This window comes from Balaenoptera ricei, chromosome 2, assembly GCF_028023285.1.
Source record: "Balaenoptera ricei isolate mBalRic1 chromosome 2, mBalRic1.hap2, whole genome shotgun sequence".
Taxonomy (NCBI): Eukaryota; Metazoa; Chordata; class Mammalia; order Artiodactyla; family Balaenopteridae; genus Balaenoptera; species Balaenoptera ricei.
Genome location: NC_082640.1, coordinates 177,669,181 through 177,694,845, shown reverse-complemented (window position 1 = coordinate 177,694,845; position 25,665 = coordinate 177,669,181). Strand labels below are relative to the sequence as shown.

General features: G+C 47.1%; 2 protein-coding genes across 17 annotated transcripts in view; one reads left to right on the top strand and one right to left on the bottom strand.

Annotated features, from left to right (window-relative positions):
* Positions 1 to 25,665, bottom strand: part of LOC132359955 (interferon alpha-inducible protein 27-like protein 2A) — a 68,852-nt gene that overhangs the window by 3,816 nt on the left and 39,371 nt on the right. For 6 of the 16 annotated variants that reach the window (XM_059914907.1, XM_059914903.1, XM_059914904.1 and 3 more), the window contains exons 2-7: positions 24,551 to 24,573; positions 24,067 to 24,192; positions 23,523 to 23,672; positions 11,806 to 11,835; positions 10,629 to 10,790; positions 9,821 to 10,078 (exon numbers count right to left, since the gene is read on the bottom strand). In XM_059914907.1, the coding sequence (XP_059770890.1) occupies positions 9,843 to 10,078; positions 10,629 to 10,790; positions 11,806 to 11,835; positions 23,523 to 23,672; positions 24,067 to 24,139 (651 nt within the window). In that variant the 5' untranslated portion in view covers positions 24,140 to 24,192; positions 24,551 to 24,573 and the 3' untranslated portion in view covers positions 9,821 to 9,842. Of the gene's footprint in view, positions 1 to 760; positions 812 to 1,581; positions 1,677 to 1,742; positions 1,912 to 9,820; positions 10,079 to 10,628; positions 10,791 to 11,805; positions 11,836 to 23,522; positions 23,673 to 24,066; positions 24,193 to 24,550; positions 24,574 to 25,665 lie in introns of those variants that run through there. The other 10 variants (XM_059914910.1, XM_059914909.1, XM_059914911.1 and 7 more) reach the window with 7 other exon arrangements.
* Positions 16,569 to 17,493, top strand: LOC132359953 (kinetochore-associated protein NSL1 homolog). Its single transcript, XM_059914901.1, has one exon. It carries the CDS (start codon positions 16,569 to 16,571, stop codon positions 17,409 to 17,411), a length of 843 nt encoding a protein of 280 aa, XP_059770884.1. The 3' UTR covers positions 17,412 to 17,493.

The following is a 25,665-nucleotide window of genomic DNA, read 5'->3' as shown; positions in this document are numbered from 1 at the left end:
TTGAATGGTGGCGGATGCACATTGGAGCACTTTGCAGCGATTGAAAGCAAGGATTAGAAGCTCACCTATCGACCCTGAGGGATCTCAGAAACATAGTTCTCAGTGTCGAATAAAAGAAATAAAATGAGATATACAATACACTTTTCTGTATGTAAATTAAACCACATCCAAACAAAAAGCAACACCCATTTTACAAAAAAAATACGAAAAACAGATACATGTTCAACATGTTAGAAAGGCTGACTTTCTAATATGAGAGGGGGGAATTGCAGGCAAAAGGGAAGATAAACAGCGAGAATAAATAAATAAAACCAGAAAGGGGGCTTGCAAGAACTAACTGAAGAAAACGGGCCTGAATTGAAGAATTTTGTTCAAATCAATGCTCTGGATCTGAGATCCATCAGGACAAACTTACGAAAGGCTGGTTGGACGCTTAGGTAAAAAACTAAAGGAGGAGAATTCTGGTGGTGAATCCCGGGGAAGTGAGAGCCAGAGAGCGGGCCTCAGTCGCAGGGTCCCTTAGGGTCCCCCCTCTCTAGGCGGGAGAGGGCAGGGGGCCCAGATCCCCTGTGCCCAGGGACCTGCCTCCCTCTGACCCCTCTCAGAGAGAAAGCCAGGGCAGACGCCCAAGGGGAAGGACAGGGGAGGGAGAGAGACTGAAGGTGATGCTATTGTCCCCTCCCATGGGTCCTTGGGCAGGACCCTGTGCCCTCCCTAGCCCCCATGCCACCTCCCACCAGTCCCTGCCAGGAACACTCACCCAAGGAAGTCCTGCCCTGCCCACTTTGACCAGGCTCCCTGCAGACAGTATCTGGGAAGCCAGGTTAGATGCTAAGAGGACAGTGCTGGTAAATTCTATGGCACAGAAAATGACCAGCACCAAAACTGCTGAAACAGTGGAGCTTTGATGGGGAGATGAGGACACCAGAACTGGGGTCACACCCACTGCCCTTAAAAATCTCAAGGGGCTCCAAGGGGTAGAGAGGCTGCTCTGAGCTTGTGGAAGATGCAGGCCTGGGAAGGGTCCAAGATATGGTACCGGGGTTACAGAAGGACCTGTGTGAGGGGAAGGTGGGGAGGGGGCTGGAGGGAGATCTTACTTCCCGAGGTGGGCTGCTTCCCTCCTCCTGAAACACAGATTTCTAGAACTCCCTTAAATCTCCATGGAGTAATTTAAAATGTGCCAGAATTAGGAAATCAGGACGAATTACGTTTTTAAGGCCTATACCACGGTCAGGTTGTTCTGGGTTCCTGTTCTCATGCACTCTCCTCACTAACTCAACGGGAAGGATGAGATTACTATCCCCATTTTACGATGAGGAAATACTGGCACAGAGACGGTAAGAGATTCATCCAAGATCACAAAGCTTGGCTTGGCAACGCGGGACTCGACCCAGGCCCAGCTGCTTCCAAAGCGTGGGCTTGGAATGGCTCTGATTTGGTTCCTCCTAATGCTTGTCTCTTCCCCCTGCCCACCTCACCCCTACCCAGGCTCACGGCTGGAGGGTCACCCGGGCACGGACTAGGCTTATGGCTTCCAGAGTCCCAGAGCCCAGCTGGGGGCTTAAGTCACTTCCCTACCAAGGCCCAGCTTCTCTGACTGCAGCCACCCAGATGAGAAACATGAGACAGTTCTTCCAGTGGATCCACACGGGTCTTCCCTCCACTCGCCGAGCCCACCCGCCCCCCGAAGGTAGGGGCGTCAGGAAGGAGCAGCCCCTGCCCACCCCTGCCTGTCTCACCCAAACGAGCAGACTTTCTGAAGATGTGGAACTGACCTGTGGGTCTTGAGCTTGTCTGTGTTCTGGGAAGGCCTGAGGCAGGATGTTTATAGCAGTTCCACCCACCTGAAGTACAGCCCAAAGGAATGCAGGCAGCCAGAGAGATAGCTTTCATTTTCCCAGGAAAACGAAAGCCAAACCCATTTTTCTCCTGTCTTGGTAACCTTGCAGGGCCCTATGGGGCCTTCCCGGGACACCCTTCCCCCATGTCCTCTGCTTTAGCTCCTCTGAGAAGTACCTAGATAACAGTAGCTGATGCATATTTCCTGAGTTTTTCAGATGCTAAAACCACCACCAAATGGAAGACGTTAACTGCTGGATGATTCTGAGCACACAGCCCCCAGAGCTTCTGGTGCTTAAGGATTGATCACCATCAACCAATCAGAGAATTGTGCAGGAGCTGATTACATACCCTGGGACGCCCCTCCCTTACCTGGCCTTTAAAAATACTTTGCTGAAACCCTTCAGGGAGTTTGAGGTTTTGAGGGGGCTCAGCCCAGCAATAAACATCGCTCTACTCCAAACTCCAACGTTTGGGTTTGTTTGGCCTCCCTCTGCCTGGGGCACACGAGCTTGCGTTTGGTAACATCTTCCCCAAAGGAAAAACTTATTTATTACAGAGATCAATTTTCTAATCACTTCCTGACCCCAAGATCTTGCCGAGTGCCATTTCATTTCTCTGCTGCCTTTACTACAAATTGTTGAAAGAGCCATAGACAGCTGCTCTTCTCTTTTTCACCTTACTCTTAAAATATGAGTATATACTATGACATATTATTATATAATCTGTCTAGAACATGAAATATTTTCAGGTATCCAAAAAGCTATAGATAATAATAAAACAAACACTTCTTTGCCCACCCCTCAGCTCAGGACTTCAAGCGTTACAGATACAATTTACATGACGCAAGAATCCCTTCTAATCTCCCTCCTTTCTCTGCCCCCTTCCCCACAGGGAGTCACCCTCCAGAATTTAGAGTTGATTATTCCCAGGCATGGTTTTATACTTTTACCACATACGAATGTTAAATGCAGAACTTTCTTGGAACTGGTTGAATGTTCATTGCTATCTTCAACTGAGGTTCAAAGACAGGGAACGGGTCAATCATGGGCCAAGAACCTCGACCTTCTAAGCTCTGCTGTGAAGCTATGCTAAGAAACTTGAAAACCAGTTTTAAAAGTAGAGGATGAATTAGGGAGTTGAGATTGGAGAGGAAAGGAAAGGGAGAAGGGGAAAGAACAAGAGAGCACTGGTGGCCGTTGCTTTCCTTCAAGTGCCATGGGTGACAAGAGGGAAAGTGCTTTGGCCAGCTGCACCTCAGTGGGACCCCTTTTGGAAAGCTGGACATGAATCCCTTGGAATTTGAGGGAAACAAGGACAGGTGTCAGAGTTGGGCCTATAAGGGCTAAAGGCAGAAGACAGTAGCTGACAGGCCTTCCTGAGAAAGTGTTGCCGAAATCTCGGCTTCTCTGTGCACCGATGCCTTACAGAAATACAGAGACAGAGATCTTGGAGGATAAGGGAGATAGCTTTCTTCCTCTGCCAGGCAGAAGGGAAGACACAGCAGGCTAGCGCCTCAAAAACTGTGCCACCCCCTCCCTTCCCCACCCCTCCCGTCCCCTCCCGTCCCCTCCCTCACCCCTCCCCACACCTCCCCCACCCCCGCCTCAGGGACTCGGAGATTTTATATGTGGGGCTTGCAGTCCAGGGTATATGATAAGGATCAAAACAGTGAAGGTCTTGCATTCTTCTTCTTCCTGCATTATTTCAAAACAGTCACAGCTGGCATCAGACAGCCCTGTAATTGGGTCCCTTTGTCTCAGGGTTATTGGCAGGTGAACTTTTTGAAATGCAAATGCTACAAGGGTTGATTTGCTACAAGGCAGGCAGGATGTAATTCACATAGTGTTAAAGAGTGATAGATTACCTTTGTGAAGTACAAATCTAGTTTTAGTAACAGTTAAAATAAAACTAGGCATGATTAACTCTTTCAGGCCAGGTTGTGTTTCTTCTCTAGCCTGTTCACTGTTGCCTTTATTTTCCTTGTTCTCAGGAAAGGGGAGACTTTATTTCTATTTTTGCTGCAACAAAAGGAGGGCAAGGGGACCACTCTGGGCGGGGAGCTGCTCCTTTAGAGCTCCTGACTGTTTCCCGTGGCCCAAATGTGGAATCAGGCAGGCAGAGCTGGAAGAGCTGAGAACTCGGACATAAACACAGCCCAGAAGGTCGAGGGGAACCCAGGATGGGTGGATTGCTGGAGAGCGGTGGCCGGAGACAGAATTGGAGGTGTCCAGCCAGGGGAAGCTTCCCCTTGGCAAGGACCCTGTGGGTGAGTGAACCCTGCTGACCGGAGGGTCCAAGAGCCTACAGAGAGCTGGCACTTTGAATCTTCCCCACCAGAGGGCGCCAAAGACAGATTGCCACAGCATCCGCAGAGCTCTCCTACAAGGGGACACTTTTGGGCCCGACTCTTGCTCTGGGCCAAGCACTGTGCTTGCGGGTATTAAGTATTTTAATCCTCACAACAACCCCCTGAAGAGGTCCTGTTATCCCCATTTTACAGATGAGCTAAAGAGTCATGCAGGGAGTTCTTTGCCGACTCCCCGTGGGGCCCTCCCATTTTGCTCTTTACCTGAGTTCTCTGGACCCTTTCTCTTTCTTTCCCCGTCCCCCTGCCCCCTGCCCCTGCCGCTGCTGCATCCATTTCTTCCCGGGTCTCCACACCTAGGCAGGCACCCTCCTGGCTGAGTCTTTTGAAGATGGTTCGAACCCCATTGCCTCTCCAAGCCTCCATGTGACCCTCAGGAACGCAGCTTCCTCACACTGCCAAGCTCCAGTGGTCCAACCTCTCCTCCACTGCCCACTCTGTGGGTAGACAGCCCTGGATGCACCCAACTGTCGCAAGTCTGAGAGATCTCATACTGCACACCGCTGGGGCTCTGAGATCCGGACCAAGAAAAGCTAAAGCATCCTCCAGGCCCCCATCAAAGCTCCATGAGGACAGAGGTCTCTGTCCCATTAAACCCTGTGTCACAGCACTCAGAGCACGAGTGGGCATTCAGCAAATATTGGTTGAAGGAATTGCTTTTAAAGCATCTTTTTCAATGACTCCCAAGCCCTCCCACATATAGACTGGATATAGGTGCTAGGGGCTGATAGTCACAGAACTGTTAGCCCCAAGGGGCATGGTCAGCAGCGCTCTTTGGAAGTAAAGGTCCTTGTGCCCCACTGTTCTCAGCTCTGAAGTTTCAGTTGAGATGTCTCCAAAACAGGAAACGTCTTATTTTTTAACATTAAGCTACACGAATATTAGTAAAATGAGAAAAGGCTAAATAAAATATGGTGTATAATAACCATGGAATGCCAAACAGTAGTTAAAAATAATGAGAAAGACCTATAGAATAGAAAAAGGCCAGCTGCACAACAATATGTATGGGTTAAAACAAAACTATATCAATAAAAAATGCATATAACAGCACTACATTAAATGTATTTTCTGGGGCTTCCCTGGTGATGCAGTGGTTAAGAATCCTTCGAGCCCAGGTCCGGGAAGATCCCGCATGCCGCGGAGCAGCTAAGCCCGTGCGCCACAACTACTGAGCCTGCACTCTAGAGCGCGTGCTCCACAACTACTGAACCCACGTGCCACAACGAATGAAGCCCGTGCTCCGCAACAAGGGAAGCCACCTTAATGAGAGGCCTGCACACTGCAACGAAGAGTAGCCCCCAGCTCGCTGCAACTAAAAAAAAGAAAGCCCGCGTGCAGCAACAAAGACCCAACGCAGCCAAAAATTAATTAATTAATTAAGAATTTAAATAAATAAATATATTCTCTGAAGTCGTCTATCTCTCACGTCTATCTACCTATCTATCTATCATCTATCACAGGAAGTCACTATAAAAGAGAATGGAAACTATTGGGTTGGCCAAAAAGCTCGTTTGGGTTTTTCCATAACATCTTGTGGGAAAAACCTAACGAAATTTTTGGCCAACCGAATATTTATCAAATTGTAGCAGCACTTACTTCTGGGAGTGGGAGTGAGGGACTGTGATGATAGGAGAGGATGGTTGTCAGACCCAAATCAGCTTTAGCCTAATCTGTAGTCATTCAGATCGTTAAGAGCAAATGTGTTTATTAATAATATTTCTCAGGTGTGAATGTATTATTAGAATGAATATATATTAGGTAAATCTTTACTAGGTAATTGTTTTAATAGACTTTATTTTTCAGAGCAGTTTCAGGTTCCGAACAAAACTGAGGTTCATGGCAGAGATTTCCCCTATACTCCCTGCTCCCCAACATGCACGGCCTCCCCTGTTATCAACATGCCCCACCTTAGGTAATTTAAGTGCAGTAAAATGTTAGTTTTCATTAGCAAGTCATAAAAACCCCGTTTTGTAACATTAAAGAATAAAAAGACAAAAACCTACCGATGGCCTGGCTTCAGGTCCATCATGCTCTTCCCTAATTGCTGAAGCAGTAGGAAGATTTTTAAAAGACAGAGAAAGGCACAGCCAGCCTGGCCGGGAGACTGCTCCGGTTTCCCCTACAAGGGCCAGTCTTCCGCCAGAGGACAAGCCTTGTGCTGTCTGTAGGGGACAGTCACTGTCTTCGGCCACGTAGCGTCCCAAGTTCCTGTCCTCTTAGAAACAGGAACTTACTTCTCTTTCGGGTACTGGAGCCCCTGCCCTGAGTCTGGGTTTATCAGAGGCCTGGGCTCTCCTCCCAGCCTCCAAACGCGATCCCAGACTGAGTGAAATCAATCATCACATCCATCCCTTGGGCCAAAGTAACCAGTTTAGGAATAAATAGATGACTCCGTTTAAGATACTTACAGGAACATCTGTTTTTTAAAAATAAAGACTCATATTTAGTCTATTTTTTAAAATAAATTTATTTATTTATTTTTGGCTGTGTTGGGCCTTCATTGCGGCGCGTGGGCTTTTCTCTAGTTGCGGCGAGCGGGGGCTGCTCTTCGTTGTGCTGCGCGGGCTACTCATTGCGGTGGCTTCTCTTGTTGCAGAGCACGGGCTCTAGGCGCGCGGGCTCAGTAGTTGTGGCTCGTGAGCTCTAGAGCGCAGGCTCAGTAGTTGTGGCGCACGGGCTTAGTTGCTCCGCGGCATGTGGGATCTTCGCGGACCAGGGCTCGAACCCTTGTCCCCTGCATTGGCAGGCGGATTTCTAACCACTGCGCCACCAGGGAAGTCCATAAGATACTTACAGAAACATTTACCAGAGATATTTGGGAAGGAAGTTTCCTTGCTTTTCAGCAGAAGGTTCCTGAAAATATACTCTTTTGGGGGGAGACGTGAAATAGAAGGAGGTAGCCTTCAGCGTGTGCTAACAGCCCTCTTGTTAACCATGAGAGTCGGCAGCCATAGTGTGAAGCTGGTGCTTCAGAAAGCAGATGTAGCTGAGCAGGACCCTATAGGGACTTCGCGGGAGGGACAGACCCCTCCCCAGTATCCTCTGCTGTAGCTCCTCTCTAAAGTGCCCAGATAACAGTATCTCGTGCATATTTCCTGAGGTTTTCAGATGCTAAAAACCACCACCAAATGGAAGAGATTGATGACCATGAGCAGGTAGCCCCCAGACCTACTGGCATGTAAGGACTGATAATGTTAACTGCCCTGTTACCTCCACATCAACCAATCAGAGAATTGCGTGCGAGCCGATCACAGGCCCTGGGATGCCTGTCCCTCACCTGGCCTTTAAAAATGTTTTGCTGAAACCCTTTGGGGACTTGCAGTTTTTTGGGGCATGAGCCACCCCGTTCTTTCATGGCCCTGCAATAAACCCCAAACTCCAAAATTTCGGTTTGTCTGGCCTCACTGTGCCTCAGGCACACAAACTTGTGTTGGGTAACAAAGAGAGGAGGGATAGAAAAAAACAGGTCCTTGGCATCAGTGTTGAGCTGCTGAATCAAACTTTGCCTGAAGCCAAATGACTTTTCTATTGTTCAGTTAGCAAGCCAATAAAGTCCCTTGCACTCTGAGACAGTTTTAATCAAAATTCTATTATTTATAGCTACATAATCCTTAAATAAGCAGCACCTCCTCCAAGCAGTCTTCCCAGATAGCTACAATTAATGTCTGTCTTCTCTCTCCTCCAAGCAATATAGCTTGAATCTCTCAATGGCTTGCACACATTGTGTCAGGTTATCAGTTAGCTATTGGTATGTAACAAATGCCCACCAAATTTAATGAATAAAGATATAGAGAGAGCTCAGGATTCGGTGGGTCAGCCGTTTAGACAGGTGGTTCTTCTGGTCTCAGCTGGGCTCCCTCATACATCAGCAGATAGCTGTGGGCTGGCTTTGTGGATCGTAGCTGGGCTCAGTCGTGTGTCTGGACCTCGTCTGGAAGAAATGGGTTGACTCCTGCATTCCGTTCTGTCCGTGTGTTTGTTGTCCCAGCAGGCCAGCCCAGATTCAGGGAGGGACAATAAATACCAGCCCTTGGTGAGAGGAGCTGTACAGATACATCGAAAGGGCTTGGAGAATGTGGTCATTACTGTAATTGACCACAGGTCCCTTAACGCCATCAACTGTGTGCTTGCCTCCCCCCACCCCTACCAACACTGCACCTGTTACCAAGTCTAAGCTCCTATGGCTTGCCACACGACAGGCCAATAAATTGAGAGACAAGTTGTTGGGGTGAATAGAGACTTTATTCGGAAAGCCAGCAGACCAAGAAGATGGGAGACTCCTGTCCCAGAGAACCATCTTCCCTGAGTTAGAATTCAGGTTTCTTTTATGCTAAAAGGGGAGGGGGTGTGGCAGGTTGTTGCAATCTTCTTGGTGCCTTTGTTCTTGCAGCTGTCCCCCATAGGTCTGGTCACAATGTTCCTATAAACCTCCAACAAGACAAATGTTATTCTCTGTTCTCCAGCTTTAATGGAGAAGTATTATACCTTTAAGGGTCAGAGCCTTGAGAATGGGCTGTCCTGTAGATTTCAGGCAACAGGAATATTCTGTTACAACAGGTGCAGAACCAGCATGACTAAGCACAGGCAATAGAGCACAAAGGTTAGAGCTCAAGGAATAGATCCATTGTGGAGTCAGGTTTGTTCTTCTCTGTTACACACCCTAAGCAGATGGGGACCCCTTGGATCCACTGAAGCCACAGAGCCTGGGATGGAGCCCTTGAGGCTAGCTGGGAGCTGTATGAGTGAGCTGAGGCAGCATCCGAGGGAGAGAGCCTGGTGGAGGAGGGGCAGTAAAGGAAGACAGGGGTGAAGGCCAGAGTGGGGACCTGGGCTGGGGTCCTGGAGCCAATAGGATGAGATCTGAGAGTCAAGTCTCAAGTGGAAGCAGGGCTGCCAGAAGCTGGGTGTGGGTTATCTGCATGGGCAGGCAGGCAGGTGGCAGAGGCCAGGTCAACACACGTAGAATGCCTGCCACCTGATCCAGGGCCAGGCAGCCAGTGGGCCTTAGGAGATAGATGAGTGTTCTGCATCGACAAGCCTCTTGGGAGCCCCACCAGGGGTGGGAGTCCTGTCTGTCCTTGCAGGTTCTGGCCAGTCTCCCTTGGAGTCTAAGGACCCTGAGCTCTACACCAGCCGGGACAGAGCTCTCTGGAGAAATGCAAATTCTCTACCTACCTGAAGAGCTCCAAAGGCCACCAGGCCAGGCAGACAGTGTTGCTGAGTTCCTAGACTCATGGTACAGTCAGACCCAGAGTCTTGGGTGGAGAGGGGAGGGGTCAATAATCCCTGAGGATAAAGTGTTTCATAACTGAGGGTCAATGGCTCAAACTGACCCCAGGGCCAAGCTATCCTATAATGCTGCCTCTGGCTGACATTTTTGAAGACATGTGATCCACGATCCCATCCAAGGAGCAGCAAACTGAGGCTCAAAGGGGAGACATGACCTTCCCAGGGTCACAGCTGGGTGGCAGGACTGCAACAGACGTGGCTTCCTGTTGCAGATATCAGTGCCCATTCTTACAGAGTTCCTGCTGCCCCCCAACCCGAAGCCACGGCTCTGCAGATGCGCTGCGCCCTGCCTGGTAAACAAGAAGGCAGTGCGGACACTCGTGAAGGTCTCAGCGTCTCGTCTTTATTTCCTATGCTTCTTTGAAGAATTTTGGGAGGCAGAGGACTTGTCGTTTGGGGGACTGACATCCTGAGGCCCTGGAGGGTCCTCTCCAGCACGGGGGCCCCTCTCTGCTTCAGTACTGGATCCCGGTGGAGGAGGGGGAGGGGCTTTCTTTTTTCTACCCCAAAACCAGGCCCCCAAAGCTGACCCAGCCGAGCCCAGGATGATGTTGGATGACGTGGAAAGTCCGGCTGCCCCTGGGAGAGAGGAAGGGAGTTAGAGCACAAGGGGACAGGCAGCCCCGGCAGCTCCCGGCAGGACAGTGGAGGTCAGAGAACCCAGGACCCTCAGGAGGCCCAAGAGCCAGACGTCCCAGTCCTGTTCCTCCTCTACTTCCTGAAACCCCAGGAGGTCTGCTTTGGGGAGGGGCTGCTGCCCATGGCTGCCCGAAGAGCAGACACGCACTCTGGTGGTGACTCCACCAGCGACAGGACAGACCCTCTGAGAAGTGGCAGAGGGGCTCTGCCTCTCCCTCCCCAGCACGAGGCTGGGCCCAGCGAGGGGAGGGCCCGACGCAGGTTTTGTAGGGCTGATGGGGAACGCGCACCTGCTGCGCTGCACGCCCCCTGTGCCCCCAAACCCACCCGCAACCAGAAGAGGGGACGGTGAGGGAGACACAAAGGACCAGGGACACTGATGCCCACGAAGCTGGAGGAGGAGACAGGCCCTCCCTCCGGCTTAGCCTCTGGCCTGAATCCTGTCCTGGGGTGTCACACCCTCCCCCCCTCCTCCCGCCCGGACACTTACCCACGGACTGGAGAGTGGCCACGAGGCTGCCGGCGGCAACTCCGCCCCCATTGGCGATGGCGGCTGAAGACATCATCTTGGCTGCTATGGAAGAGGCGGCGATTCCTGCCCCGGTGAAGCCCATGGCGCCCAGCACCACGGGCACAGCCCCCACGGCCAGGGCTGTAAGGGGAGAGGAGCTTTAGGGTTGGCCCCTGGGGACAGACTCCCCAGATCTCCCTGATACCTTCCTGGGGGGATGAGGTGAGGGGTCCACTTGGCTTTTGTGAGACCCACGGGGCCTGAAGCAAAGGAAGGCTGTAGAAGTGGACACGAGTGGACGGGGCCCCCCCAAGAAGCTGGATGCCAGGCCTGTGCATTCCTCTGTTTTGCTGTGGTCCTGGAAGGCTCACCTGTCCTCCCTGTGCCTCAACTGCCCTTGTGTGAAATAAAATTAAAGGAGTGGTGGTCTTCAAGCACCCCCTTTTGGCAGGGAAAATAGTGTCTTTCCCCCAATCACAGGGCCCACAGAATAAGGACAGAGCTGCTCTTCTTAAGAGGTGCTGGTGTGGTAGCTTCTGCCCTCTGCCCTGCAGCTGCCTGTGGGCGTCCCCCCAGGGGCCCCCTACATCTCCAGAGACTGCAGTCATAGAACTTTCTGCAACCAGGAAACGTTCTGTATCTGCAGTGTCCAACACGCTGGCTGTATGTAGCCAATGAGCACTTGAGACTGTGGCTGGTGTGACAGAAATATTTTCATTTTCTTGAATTCTGGCCACCGTGTTAGAGGATGCTGGCCAGGGGCACAGCTGGAAACCTCTGGGCTCACAGGATAAGCTAGAAGGTTTGTAAACCAGTCCGAGGAATCCCTACAGCTCAGCTTACACATCCCCTACAACCCTCTGGAGGTACCCCTGGCCCTGCTTTCTGGGGAGGAATCATGGGTTCATACAGATTTAACAACCTGCCTGGAGAAGCTGAGATTAGACCTGGGTGCTTTGAATGGCTTTGCTTCGGTTCCTTCTTGGCAAGGTTCTTGTCACCTCGAGTGTTCCAACTCTGTCCCCTGCCCACTGCACCCTTACCCACCCATGTCCTGGGGCTCAAGGCAATCTTGGGCTTGGTCAAGGCCAGGTGGTCCCGGGGGCCCAGGGCCAGGGTCAGATGGGGGCTTGAGTTTCTTCCCAAAGAGACTCACCTCCTCCAATCACGGCTGCACAGGCCATTCCTGGAGACACAAAGCACCCCCATGAGTGCATGGCACTGGCCTCCCCCTGCACTCCCACTGCTGCCACAGTGGGAGGGGTTCCCTGGAGTTGGGATCAGAGAAGAGAGCAGACCCTGCCTGGCCTCTTCCTGCTTTTCCCGAGAAGTCTGATTTTCTGAGAATGCAGAGGTGGATGGACGAGAGTCTGGAGCTCTGTTATGCTCCAGATGACGAGGGGCACCTGCCTTGAAAAGGTTTCATGCTGCTCTGTGAAGTCAATACATTTGGTATCATTTTCTCAAAAAAAAAACCCCCCAAAAACCCCAAGAAAAGCATGCTATTTTCATTTGCGATGGAATAAATTGGACTTTTCTGGTCTTTCCCTCTTCCAGACACCCTATACCCATCCCAGGCTACAGCTGGAGTGAAAGCCCCCCATCCTCCAGGGCTCAGTCTACTTGTCACTTTCTGCAGGAAGCATCTCTAATTCCCCCATCAGAAGTCACCCTGCTTCCTGACAGTCATCGCCAGGAAGACACTGGAACTCACCAAAAAAGATACCCCACATCCAAAGACAAAGGAGAAGCTGCAAAGAGACGGTAGGAGAGGCGCAATCACCATAAAATCAAATCCCATAACTGATGGGGGGGTGACTCACAAACTGGAGAACAATTATACCACAGAAGTCCGCCCACTGGAGTGAAGGTTCTGAACCCCACGTCAGGCTTCCCAACCTGGGGGTCCGGCAACAGGAGGAGGAATTCCTAGAGAATCACTGTGAAGGCTAGTGGGATTTGATTGCAGGACTTTGACAGGACTGGGGGAAACACAGACTTTGCTCTTTTTTCTTTTTTTATAAATTTATCTAGTTATTTATTTTTGGCTGCGTTGGGTGTTCGTTGCTGCAGGCAGGCTTTCTCTAGTTGTGGCGAGCGGGGACTACTCTTCGATGCAGTGCGCAGGCTTCTCATTGCGGTGGCTTCTCTTGTTGTAGAGCGTGGGCTCTAGGCGCGGGCTTCAGTAGTTGTGGCACGCGGGCTCAGTAGTTGTGGCTCACGGGCTCTAGAGGCAGGCTCAGTAGTTCTGGCACACGGGCTTGGTCGCTCTGCGGCATGTTGGATCTTCCCGGACCAGGGCTTGAACCCATGTCCCCTGCATTGGCAGGCGGATTCTTAACTGCTGAGCCACCAGGGAAGTCCCAGACACTTCACTCTTGGAGGGCACACACAAAGTAGTGTGCATATCGGGACCCAGGGGAAGGAGCAGTGACCCCAGGGGAGACTGAAGCAGACCTACCTGCTAGTGTTGGAGGGTCTCCTGCAGAGGCAGGCAGTGGCTTTGGCTCACCAAGGGACAAGGACACTGGCAGCAGAAATTCTGGGAAGTACTCCTTGGTGTGAGACCTAACAGAGTCTGCCAATAACCCCACCAAAGAGCCTGGGTAGGCTCCAGTGTTGGGTCACCTCAGGCCAAACAACCAACAGGGAGGGAACCCAGCCCCACCCATCAGCAGACAAGGGGAATAAAGTTTTACTGAGCTCTGCCCACCAGAGCAACACCCAGCTCTACCCACCACCAGTCCCTCCCATCAGGAAACTTGCACAAGCCTCTTAGATAGCCTCATCCACCAGAGGGCAGATAGCAGAAGCAAGAAGAACTACAATCCTGCAGCCTGAGGAAATAAAACCACAATCACAGAAGAGAGACAAAATGAAAAGGCAGAGGACTCTGTACCAGATGAAGAAAGAAGATAAAACCCCAGAAAAACAACTAAATGAAGTGGTTTCCAGAAAAAGAATTCAGAATAATGACAGTGAAGGTGATCCAGGACCTTGGAAAAAGAATGCAGGCAAAGATCGAGAAGATGCAAGAAATGTTTAACAAAGACCTGGAAGAATTAAAGAACAAACAAACAGAGATGAACAATACAGTAACTGAAATGAAAACTACACTAGAAGGAATCAATAGCAGAATAACTGAGGCAGAAGAACGGATAAGTGACCTGGAAGACAGAATGGTGGGATTCACTGCCGTGGAACAGTATAAAGAAAAAAGAATGAAAAGAAATGAAGACAGCCTAAGAGACTTCTGGGACAACATTAAACGTAACAACATTTGCATTACAGGGGTCCCAAAATGAGAAGAGAGAGAGAAAGGACCCAAGAAAATATTCGAAGAGATTATAGTTGAAAACTTCCCTAACATGGGAAAGGAAATAGCCACCCAAGTCCAGGAAGCACAGAGAGTCCCATACAGGATAAACCCAAGGAGAAACACGCCGAGACACACAGTAATCAAATTGGCAAAAATTAAAGACAAAGAAAAATTATTGAAAGCAGCAAGGGAAAAACAACAAATAACATACAAGGGAATTCCCATAAGGTTAGCAGCTGATTTCTCAGCAGAAACTCTACAAGCCAGAAGGGAGTGGCACGATATATTTAAAATGATGAAAGGGAAGAACCTACAACCAAGATTACTCTACCTGGCAAAGATCTCATTCAGATTTGATCAAAAGCTTTACAGACAAGCAAAAGCTAAGAGAATTCAGCACTACCAAACCAGCTATACAACAAATGCTAAAGGAACTTCTCTAAGTGGGAAACACAAGAGAAGGAAAAGACCTACAAAAACAAACCGAAAACAAGTAAGAAAATGGTAATAGGAACATACATAGCGATAATTACCTTAAATGTAAATGGATTAAATGCGCCAACCAAAAGACACAGGCTCGCTGAATGGATACAAAAACAAGACCCAGGGCTTCCCTGGTGGCGCAGTGGTTGAGAGTCTGCCTGCCAATGCAGGGGACACAGGTTCGAGCCCTGGTCTGGGAAGATCCCACATGGCACGGAGCAACTGGGCCCGTGAGCCACAATTACTGAGCCTGCGCGTCTGGAGCCTGTGCTCCGCAACAAGAGAGGTCGCGATGGTGAGAGGCCCGCGCACCGCGATGAAAAGTGGTCCCCACTTGCCGCAACTAGAGAGAGCCCTCGCGCAGAAATGAAGACTCAACACAGTCATAAATAAATAAATAAATAAATAAATAAAAGAACGTGAATTTCTTAAAAAAAAAAGAGAGAAAAAAAAAACCAAGACCCACATATATGCTGTCTACAAGAGACCCACTTCAGACCTAGGGACACATACAGACTGAAAGTGAGGGGATGGAAAAAGATATTCCATGCAAATGGAAATCAAAAGAAAGCTGGAGTAGCAATACTCATATCAGATAAAATAGACTTTAAAATAAAGAATGTTACAAGAGACAAGGAAGGACACTACATAATGATCAAGGGATCAATCCAAAAAGAAGATACAACAATTATAAATATACGTGCACCCAACATACGAGCACCTCAATACATAAGGCAACTGCTAACAGCTATAAAAGAGGAAATCGACAGTGACACAATAATAGTGGGAGACTTTAACACCTCACTTACACCCATGGACAGATCATCCAGACAGAAAATTAATAAGGAAACACAAGCTGTAAATGACACAATAGACCAGAGAGATTTAATTGATATTTATAGGACATTCCATCCAAAAACAGCAGATTACACTTTCTTCTCAAGTGCACATGGAACATTCTCCAGGATAGATCCCATCTTGGGTCACAAATCAAGCCTTGGTAAATTTAAGAAAACTGAAATCATATCAAGCGTCGTTTCCGACCACAACGCTGTAAGATTAGAAATCAATTACAGGGAAAGAAAACGTAAAAAACACAAACACATGGAGGCTAATCAATACGTTACTAAATCTCTTCACCAAGAGATCAGTGAAGAAATCAAAGAGGAAATTAAAAAATACCTAGAGACAAATTACAATGAAAACACGACGATCCAAAACCTATGGGATGCAGCAAAAGAAGTTCTAAGAGGGACGTTAATAGTAATACAAGCCTACCTCAAGAAACAAGAAAAATCTCAAATAACCAAGCTAACCTTACACCTAAAGGAACTAGAGAAAGAAGAACAAACAAAACCCAAAGTTAGTAGAAGGAAAGAAATCATAAAGATCAGAGCAGAAATAAATGAAATAGAAACAAAGAAAATAATAGCAAAGATCAATAAAACTAAAAGCTGGTTCTTTGAGAAGATAAACAAAATTGATAAACCTTTAGCCAGACTCATCAAGAAAAAGAGGGAGAGGACTCAAATCAATGAAATTAGAGATGTAAAGGAGAAGTTACAACGGACACCGCAGAAATACAAAGTATCATGAGAGACTACTACAAGCAACTCTATGCCAATAAAATGGACAACCTGGAGGAAATGGACAAATTCTTAGGTATAACCTTCCAAGAGTGAACCAGGAAGAAATAGAGGATATGAACAGACCAATCACAAGTAATGAAATTGAAATGGTGATTAAAAATCTTCCAACAAACAAAAGTCCAGGACCAGATGGCTTCAAAGGTGAATTCTATCAAACATTTAGAGAAGAGCTAATACCCATCCTTCTCAAACTCTTCCAAAAAATTGCAGAGGAAGGAACACTCCCAAACTCATTCTATGAGGCCACCATCACCCTGATACCAAAACCAGACAAAGATACCTCAAAAAAAGAAAATTACAGACCAATATCACTGCTGAATATAGATGTAAAAATTCTCAACAAGATACTAGCAAACAGAATCCAACAACACATGAAAAGGATCATACACCATGATCAAGTGGGATCTATCCCAGGGATGCAAGGATTCTTCAATATATGCAAATCAGCCCACAATTCAAGTTGGAAAAATGGAGGGGGCTGAGTCAGTGGCCCTTTCTCCTCCACGGGACGTGGAGAGAGTGGCTGGGACAGACGATGGAGCCTCGGTCCTTGCCACCTCCCGAAAAGACTTCCGGGTGCGCTGCACCTCGAAGCGGGCCGTGACGGAAATGCTAGAACTGTGCGGCTGCTTCGTGCAAAAGCTGGGGGACGCGCTGCCAGAGGAGATTTGGGAGCCCGTGCTGCGAGATGCGCAGTGGACTTTTGAATCAGCTGTGCAAGAGAATGTCAGCATTAATGGGCAAGCATGGCAGGAAGCTTCAGACAATTACTTTATGGATTCTGATATCAAAGTCCTTGAAGACCAGTTTGATGAAATCATAGTCGACATAGCCACAAAACGTAAGCAGTATCCCAGAAAGATCCTTGAATGTGTCATCAAAATCATAAAAGCAAAACAAGAAATTCTGAATCAATACCACCCTGTTGTACATTCATTGGACCTAAAATATGACCCTGATCCAGCACCTCGTATGGAAAACTTGAAATGCAGAGGAGAAACAATAGCTAAGGAGATCAGTGAAGCCATGAAGTCCTTTCCTGCATTAATTGAACAAGGAGATGGACTTTCCCAAGTTTTAAAGATGCAGCCTGTTATCCAGCTCCAGAGAGTCCACCAAGAAGTGTTTTCCGGTTGTTGTAGGAAACCAGATGTTAAACCTGAGAGCTTTATAGCACAAATAGAAACCACACCAGCAGAGACTTCTGCTAGGAAAGACACTGACTTGGTACTGAGAAGAAAGCGAACTGAAGACTGCCCCCAGAGAAAATGGTATCCACTGCGGCCAAAGAGAATCAGTCTTGACACATAAACTCTTTTTGTTTATCTTGGGAGTTGAGATTAGGCACTATCAACATTTAGATTCCAGCTTAATGCCCAGGCTGGACTTCATTTAAAACAACAGATAAGTAGTGATTCTTTTACACAAATATAGTAGCTCTGTGCTGGGGTATGATGTAATATTGTATTTCTTTCCTCACCTTTGCATTGATAGTCAGTGAAAAGCGTATTGTTTGAATATTGGCACAAAGCCTGTCAATGGTCATTAAGAGTGCAAACTTTTACTGTCCTTGAATACCATCAACACTTGGCTGCCTTACAGCTTTTATGGAATTTCAGAAGTAACATATTCCATTGGGTTTCCTGGATATACATCTTTCTTTTAAAAAAAGAGCTGTGTGACAGCTGTCGTTATTTAAGGGCTGAAAGTCATCATCAGTTCTGCACAGGAGCAGATGCAGTCCTCCCCCACCCCTGCAAAGCAGTTTGATTTATCAAATTAGCGTGCAGGTGACAAGACTGGCTCTGACTTTGTTACTTTAAGTTCCGCTAATTTGGATTTGTGGGATTAATTTTAGGATTTTTTGGTTTTGTTTTGTAAGATAAAGAAGATGATTATTTGTGTACAAATTTCTCTTAGAAATGAAAATTGGCATGTAGCCAATGTTTCTTACCCACACTTTTGTTTTCCATAGATCTCTTAACTTTTAAACATAATTTGACTTGCAACTAATAGTTTCGTTTCAGGATTTCTCATTATTTCTTTGTAAATGACTCCAGGTCAAAAATATATATCAGATTAATACGTTAAACAAACTGTCATTGTGGAACAAATATAGATGCAATCATACTGAACTATTTTACATTTAAGAATGTTTATATATCAAGTATATAATCATGGATAGAAGTCTGAGAAAGCTATAATGCCTATACTTCTAACATTAACTGCAATTTCTTATCTCTTATTGTGTCTCTTACATTGATACAATGTAGGCAGGGTCATCTAATTTGCCAGCTGTTTCCCTATTAATGACTGAATACCTTCATTCCTTTGCAGAGGAATTTACTAATCACGAGGCTGGAAAATCCGTACTTCTCTTGTTCATTATGTCTTAATAATCATAAAAGTCTAAATGTGACAGAAAATCTGTCTCAGTGAAGAAAACTTACAAAGCTACTTTATCGCATTCTGTATTTGAATGTTACAACTTGAGATCTGTATATTTGTACACAGCAGTGTGTTTTTTATTAAAATAATGTACAAAGACTTCAAAAAATATATATATACGCAAATCAATCAAGGTGATACACCATATTAACAAACTGAAGAAGAAAAACCATATGATCTTCTCAATAGATGCACAAAAAGCTTTTGACAAAATTCAACACCCATTTATGATAAAAACTCTCCAGAAAGTGGGCATAGAGGGAACCTACCTCAACATAATAAAGGCCATATACGACAAACCCACAGCAAACATCATTCTCAATGGTGAAAAACTGAAAGCATTTCCTCTAAGATCAGGAACAAGAAAAGGATGTCCACTCTCACCACTATTATTCAACACAGTTTTGGAAGTCCTAGCCACAGCAGTCAGAGAAGAAAAATAAAAGGAATCCAAATTGGAAAAGAAGAAATAAAACTGTTACTGTTTTCAGATGACATGACACTATACATAGAGAATCCTAAAGATGCCACCAGAAAACTACTAGAGCTAATCAATGAATTTGGTAACTTGCAGGATATAAAATTAATGCACAGAAATCTCTTGCATTCCTACACACTAACAACGAAAGATCAGAAAGAGAAATTAAGGAAACAATCCCATTCACCATTGCAACAAAAAGAATAAAATACCTAGGAATAAACCTACCTAGGGAGACAAAAGACCTGTACTCAGAAAACTATAAGACACTGATGAAAGAAATCAAAGATGACACAAACAGATGGAGAGATATACCATGCTCTTGCATTGGAAGAATCAATATTGTGAAAATGACTAAACTACCCAAAGCAATCTACAGATTCAATGCAATCCCTATCAAATTACCAGTGGCATTATTTACAGAACTAGAACAAAAAACCTTAAAATTTGTAGGAGACACAAAAGACCGCAAATAGCCAAAGCAGTCTTGAGGGAAAAAAACAGAGCTGGAGGAATCAGACTCCCTTACTTCAGACTATACTACAAAGCTACAGTAATCAAGACAATATGGTACTGGCACAAAACCAGAAATATAGATCAATGGAACAGGATAGAAATCACAGAGATAAACCCACGCACCTATGGTCAACAAATCTATGACAAAGGAGGCAAGGATATAAAATGGAGAAAAGACAGTCTCTTCAATAAGTGGTGCTGGGAAAACTGGACAGCTACATGTAAAAGAATGAAATTAGAACACTCCCTAACACCATACACAAAAATAAACTCAAAATGGATTAGAGACCTAAATGTAAGACCGGACACTATAAAACTCTTAGAGGAGACATAGGAAGAACACTCTTTGACATAAATCACAGCAAGATCTTTTTTGGTCCACCTCCTAGAGTAATGGAAATAAAAACAAAAATAAACAAATAGGACCTAATGAAACTTAAAAGTTTTGCACAGCAAAGGAAACTACAAACAAGATGAAAAGACAACCCTCAGAATGGGAGAAAATATTTACAAACGAATCAACGGACAAATGATTAATCTCCAAAATATATAAACAGCTCATGCAGCTCAATATTAAAAAAAAACAAACAACCCAATCAAAAAATGGGCAGAAGACCTAAATAGACATTTCTCCAAAGAAGACATACAGATGGCCAAGAAGCACATGAAAAGCTGCTCAACATCACTAATTATTAGAGACATGCAATCAAAACTACATTGAGGTATCACCTTACGCCGGTCAGAATGGACATCATCAGAAAATCTACAAACAACAAATGCTGGAGAGGGTGTGGAGGAGAGAGAACTCTCTTGCACTGTTGGTGGGAATGTAAATTGATACAGCCGCTATGGAGAACAGTATGGAGGTTCCTAAAAAAACTAAAAATAGAATTACCACATGACCCAGCAGTCCCACTACTGGGCATATACCCACAGAAAACCATAATTCAAAAAGACACATGCACCCCAATGTTCACTGCAGCACTATTTACAATAGGCAGGATATGGAAGCAACCTAAATACCCATCAGGAGACGAATGGATAAAGAAGATGTGGTACATATATACCATAGAATATTACTCAGCCATAAACAGGAACGAAATTGGGTCATTTGTAGTGACGTGGATGGATCTACGTCATACAGAGTCTGTCATACAGAGTGAAGTTAAGTCAGAAAGAGAAAAACAAATATCGTATATTAACGCATATATGTGGAACCTCGATAAACCAGTTTGCAGGGCAGAAATAGAGACACAAGTGTAGAGAACAAGGGAGGGGAAAGTGGTGGGGGGTGTACTGCTGGGATGAATTGGGAGACTGGGAGTGACATGTATACACTAATATGTATAAAATGGATAACTAAGAAGAACCTGCTGTATAAAAATAAAATAAAATTCAAAAATTAAAAAAAAAAAAAGAGAGAAGTCACCCTGCTCCTTGTGTGTGTCCTGCCTTGTGGCTGGAGCCCCTGGCACCACGGGGCAGAGCATGCCTGGACCATGTCGAATTGCTGAGAGCGCTTGGGGCTGGCAGGGACATATGACAGGGGCAGGGACTGGGGTGCTGGGGCAGCTGGGACCAGGAGTTCCGGAGATTTCAGGAGTTGCAGGAGTGAGCTCAGCCAGCTCCCCACGAAGAGGAGCCTTGGTCCCAGGCAAGGGAGAGAAGGTACGAAATCAGGCTCAGACCTGCAGTCATTTCTTGAAGGTTGCAGCTCATGGCTCACCATCACCTCTCTCTCCATCAGTACCCCTGACCTGTCTTGAGGGTTTCCGTTTCTGCACAGATGATATTTCCAACAAACTGGCCTTGAAGTTCTCATGCCTCACTTCCAAGGATCTTGAACTCTATGCCACACACACCCAAGGTCATACACTAGGCCCATGCTGGCCACTATAGGAACCACTAGCCATGTGTGCTATTTAAATCTTAGTTAATTAAAATGAAATAAAATTTAAAACTCAGTTCCTCAGTCCCACGGCCCACATTTCAGAGACTCGATAGTCACATGTGGCTAGTGGCTACCATACTGGATCACGCAGAGAGCATGCTTATCACCGCAGAAAGGTCTATTGGACGGTGCTGCCCTAGACCCTGTCACTAACAGAAACTGCCCCCTTTCTATTACCAATGTCCAGCACCCCCCTAGAGACTCCCACCTCCTCCTTGTATAGACTCTGACTCTAATGCAGCCTTCAACCACAATGGGATTTTCAATCTCTGTCCAGGGACACCACGGAGATACTGAGGGGTCGGTTCCAGACCACCGCAAGAAAGCGAATATCACGTGTAGTTTTTGGTTTCCACTGCATATAAAAGTTATGTTTATACTATACTGTAGTCTACTAAATGTGCAATAGCCTTTTGTTTAAAAAGACACGGAGTATACCTTAATTTAAAAATACTTTATTGCTAAAAATGTGAACCAATATCTGCCAATGCTAGGTTGCTACAAACCTTCAACTTGTAAAAACCGCAGTATCTGCAAAGTACGATAAAATGAGGTCTGCTCATATTAGTTTCCTGAGGCTGCTGTAACCAACTACCACAAACTGTGTTGATTCTCTCATGGTCCCTCACAGTTCTGGAGGTCAGAAGTCCAAAATCAAGGTGTAGGCAGGGCCAGGCTCTCTCTGAAAGCTCTAGGGGAGGATCCTTCCTTGCCTCTTTCTAGCACCATTGTCTAGGGGTTGCCAACAATCCTTGGCTTGTGGCTGCATGACTCCAATCTGTCTCTGGCTCCACCACTGCCACCCTAGTCACCATCACCTCTATGGAAAATGTACGGCAGTTCCTGAGAAAATTAAAAATAGAAAACCATATGATCCAGCAATCCCATTTCTGGATATATATCCAAAGAAATGGAAAGCGGGGTCTTGAAGAGATATTTGCACCCCCGTGTTCACAGCAGCATTGATCACAATTGCCAAGAGGCGGAAGCAACCCAAGTGTCCGTCAACGGATGAATGGATGATCACCATGTGGTATATACACACAATAGAATATCATTCAGCCTTACACAGCAAGTTCTGACAGACAGGTGAACCTTGGGAACCTTATGCTAAGTACAATAAACTAGTCACAAGAAGACAAACACTGTATGATACCACCTCCGTGGAATTTAGATTAGATTAGTCAAGTTTATAGAGCCAGAAGGAACTGTGGTTGCCAGGAGCTGGGGGCAGGAGGATATGGGTAGTTAATGTTTAATGTGTACAGAGTTTCACTTTGGGCAGATGAAGAGAGTTCTGGAGGTTGGCTGCATGGTAATGCGAAGACAGTCAACACTACTGAACTGCACGCTGACAAATGGTTACCTTGGTAAATTTAATGCTGTGTGTATTCTATGGGCCCCCCCCCAAAATAAAACAAAAAGCCTGTGTCTTTTGCTGCCCTGGCCCCAGGCTAGCCCCACCCTTACACGTGACACTGCTCTGCGAGGGTGTGTCCTGGGTGGACTTTAACAACCAGGCCCTGGGGCATCACGGGAGGAGCGAAAATGGAGAAATGGTACTCACCCGCCTTGGGTGCTATGGGGCCAAAAGGTCGGGCACGGCCAGTGGACTTAACCGGCAAGGAGCCGTGCCTGCGCCTGCGCCTGCGCCTGCCGGCTGCCCTGGAGCCTGAGCAGCGCCTCCGTCCCTCCTAACAGAATCTGACCTGGCTCTGGGAAAGCCCTGAGAGGGACCTCATCCTACCCTGTGCTTCAAAGCAAACCATTCAAGGCCCAGAGAGGGCAAGTGACTGGTTCTGGGTCACTCAGCAAGTCAGAGGCAGAGCCAAGTCCTGAAGTGTGGCTCCTCTGATTCTAGAGCGTCATTTATTTCATCTCTCATGTATACTGTGCCCTTTTTCTGACAATGTGAGTGTCACAGCGATTCTATCAGGAACGTGGGCCTGACACTGACAACTCAGAAGGCTGAACTAAGCAGTGGGGAGTTGGGTGAGGGCCCGTGGATTGATGCTCAGGGATCAGTTACCTGCTTTATGGGAGAAATTGCTGCCTCCATCCTTGGGTGGGTCTCTGGGTTCAGAGCCAGATCCATGTGGCCCCTGGGGTGGCCCCTGTGGTGGCTTCCCAGGAGAACCATCAGAGGCCTGGTCGGATGACTCGGAAGGTTCATCCTCCTCTGGAAAAACAAAAAAAGGAGGTGGGGGAGCTCCCAGCGGGGTGGGCAGCTGAGGGACCAGAGGCCCCACACGGCGCCCTCCACCATCTCCCGAAACTCCCAAGAACTCTGATGTTGGGAGGGGACCTCAATGGCAGCTGTGCTAAGAGGTGACAAAGATGCTTGGAGGTGAGCCCAAGGAGAAGACAGAGAAAGGGAGACCCAGCACCAACGCGGAGCTGGCAGGTTCCAGACTTCACAGAGCAGGAGTGTGAGGCCCAGGAGGTTAGAGACCTGATGGGGCACAGTGCACCTGGTGGCAGCTCCAGGCCAGAACCCAGACCCCCTCCGCCCTGGTTCAGGCACCCCAAGCCCTGGGCCACCCCGCCCTCTGGAGCTTCCCTAGGGCACTCACCATCAGAGGGGGATGCCGGCCGGAAGGGGTCAGTGGCATCTCCTCCCCCGCTCTCTATGGCTTTAGCTGACATCTTGGAGGCAGTGTGGGAACACTAGGTGCAGAGCCAAGGACACCACTATCTTTCTGAGAAACAGAGTGTGAAAATCAGAAGTGCTCTGCCTGATTTATGATGGACTGGCGGGGGGAGGGCAGGGGCACCTCTCTGTTGCCCCAGACTTGCCCTCTGTCCTAAAGGAGCCTGCGGGCACTGCCAGCCTGCCCCCCAAATCTGCACAGACCACAGCTTTTAAAGTTAATAATGACTTTGCTTGGCTCCCTGATCTCCAGAATCCTGTTCACCTCTAATAATCCATCTCTGCCCCGCCCACTGCCCACCCAGCCTAAGTCTTAGGGCTTCAGAGTGACCTGGGTTGATACAAGACTGGAGGTTCCCAAAGTCTCCTGGTAAAGGTGGGCTCAAGCCCCTTCCCAGCACACTCACCTCTGGTCACAGTGACAGCAGCCCTGGATGGAAGCAGAGAGGGATACAGTGAGTGGAGTCCTGTTGCTCTCTCCCCTCCCCCACCTCCTACGGCCCTGCCTACCCTGCGAGGTCACTGTCTGGGAAGGAAGAGCAGTGTCAGAAGTTCTGCAGGTAGTGAGGCTGCCGAGGACGCCAGCTGGGTGTTAACGTCCCCTATGTGACTGTGTTACTGTCAGCTTCCCCTTTCATGGCCGTTAGCATTTGCCTTATGTATTGAGTTGCCCCTATGTTGGGGGCATAAATATTTACAATTGTTATATCTTCGTCTAGGACTGATCCCTCGGTCATTATGCAGTGTTCTTCTTTGTCTCTTGGAAGAGTCTTTATTTTAAAGTCTATTTTGTCTGATATGAGAATTGCTACTCCAGCTTTCTTCTGATTTCCATTTGCATGGCAATCTTTTTCCATCCCCTCCATGCTGGATGACGTCTAAGCCCAAAAGTCCAAGGAGGAAGTGAGTCTATCTCTTCCCAGGCTTGGTGCCAGGTAGAACTCACCTTTGCACGCTAATGCAAGGGTGAGGCCTGCGTGGGTGAGTCTTCCACGGGAGCGTTATTTTCCCTCTCAAAATCCCTTCTTGGATATGTGAGAAATCCATAGTCCTCCTTTTCATAAAACTCGACTGCAATTCTTGTGAACTTTATTTTATATGAGATCATCCTTCCCCTGCCTGCCAACATTTACAAATTTATAGCACAAAACATTTTACCTTGGCTGACAAATGGCACAGAGCCCTAATCTCACATCTGTAATAACCAAGGCGGCAGTATGGGTTGCTGGTTAACAGCATGATCTCTCACCAGTGCCTGGGTTGGAATCCTTAGTTGTGACCTTTGGCAAGTGAATTACCCTTGATGTGCCTTAGTTTGGACGCACATAGGCACTCACAAAATAGGTGCTATTATTACATTTACTTCTTTCTGTTCCTTACCCCTGGTGGAATAAGTCTCATGAAAAGTGTAGATTTGTCTGTCATCTTTCCCTGGGTCAGGAGCTCAGTAAATTTTTTTTTTTTAAGATTTTTTTTGATGTGGACCATTTTTAAAGTCTTTAATGAATTTATTACAATATTT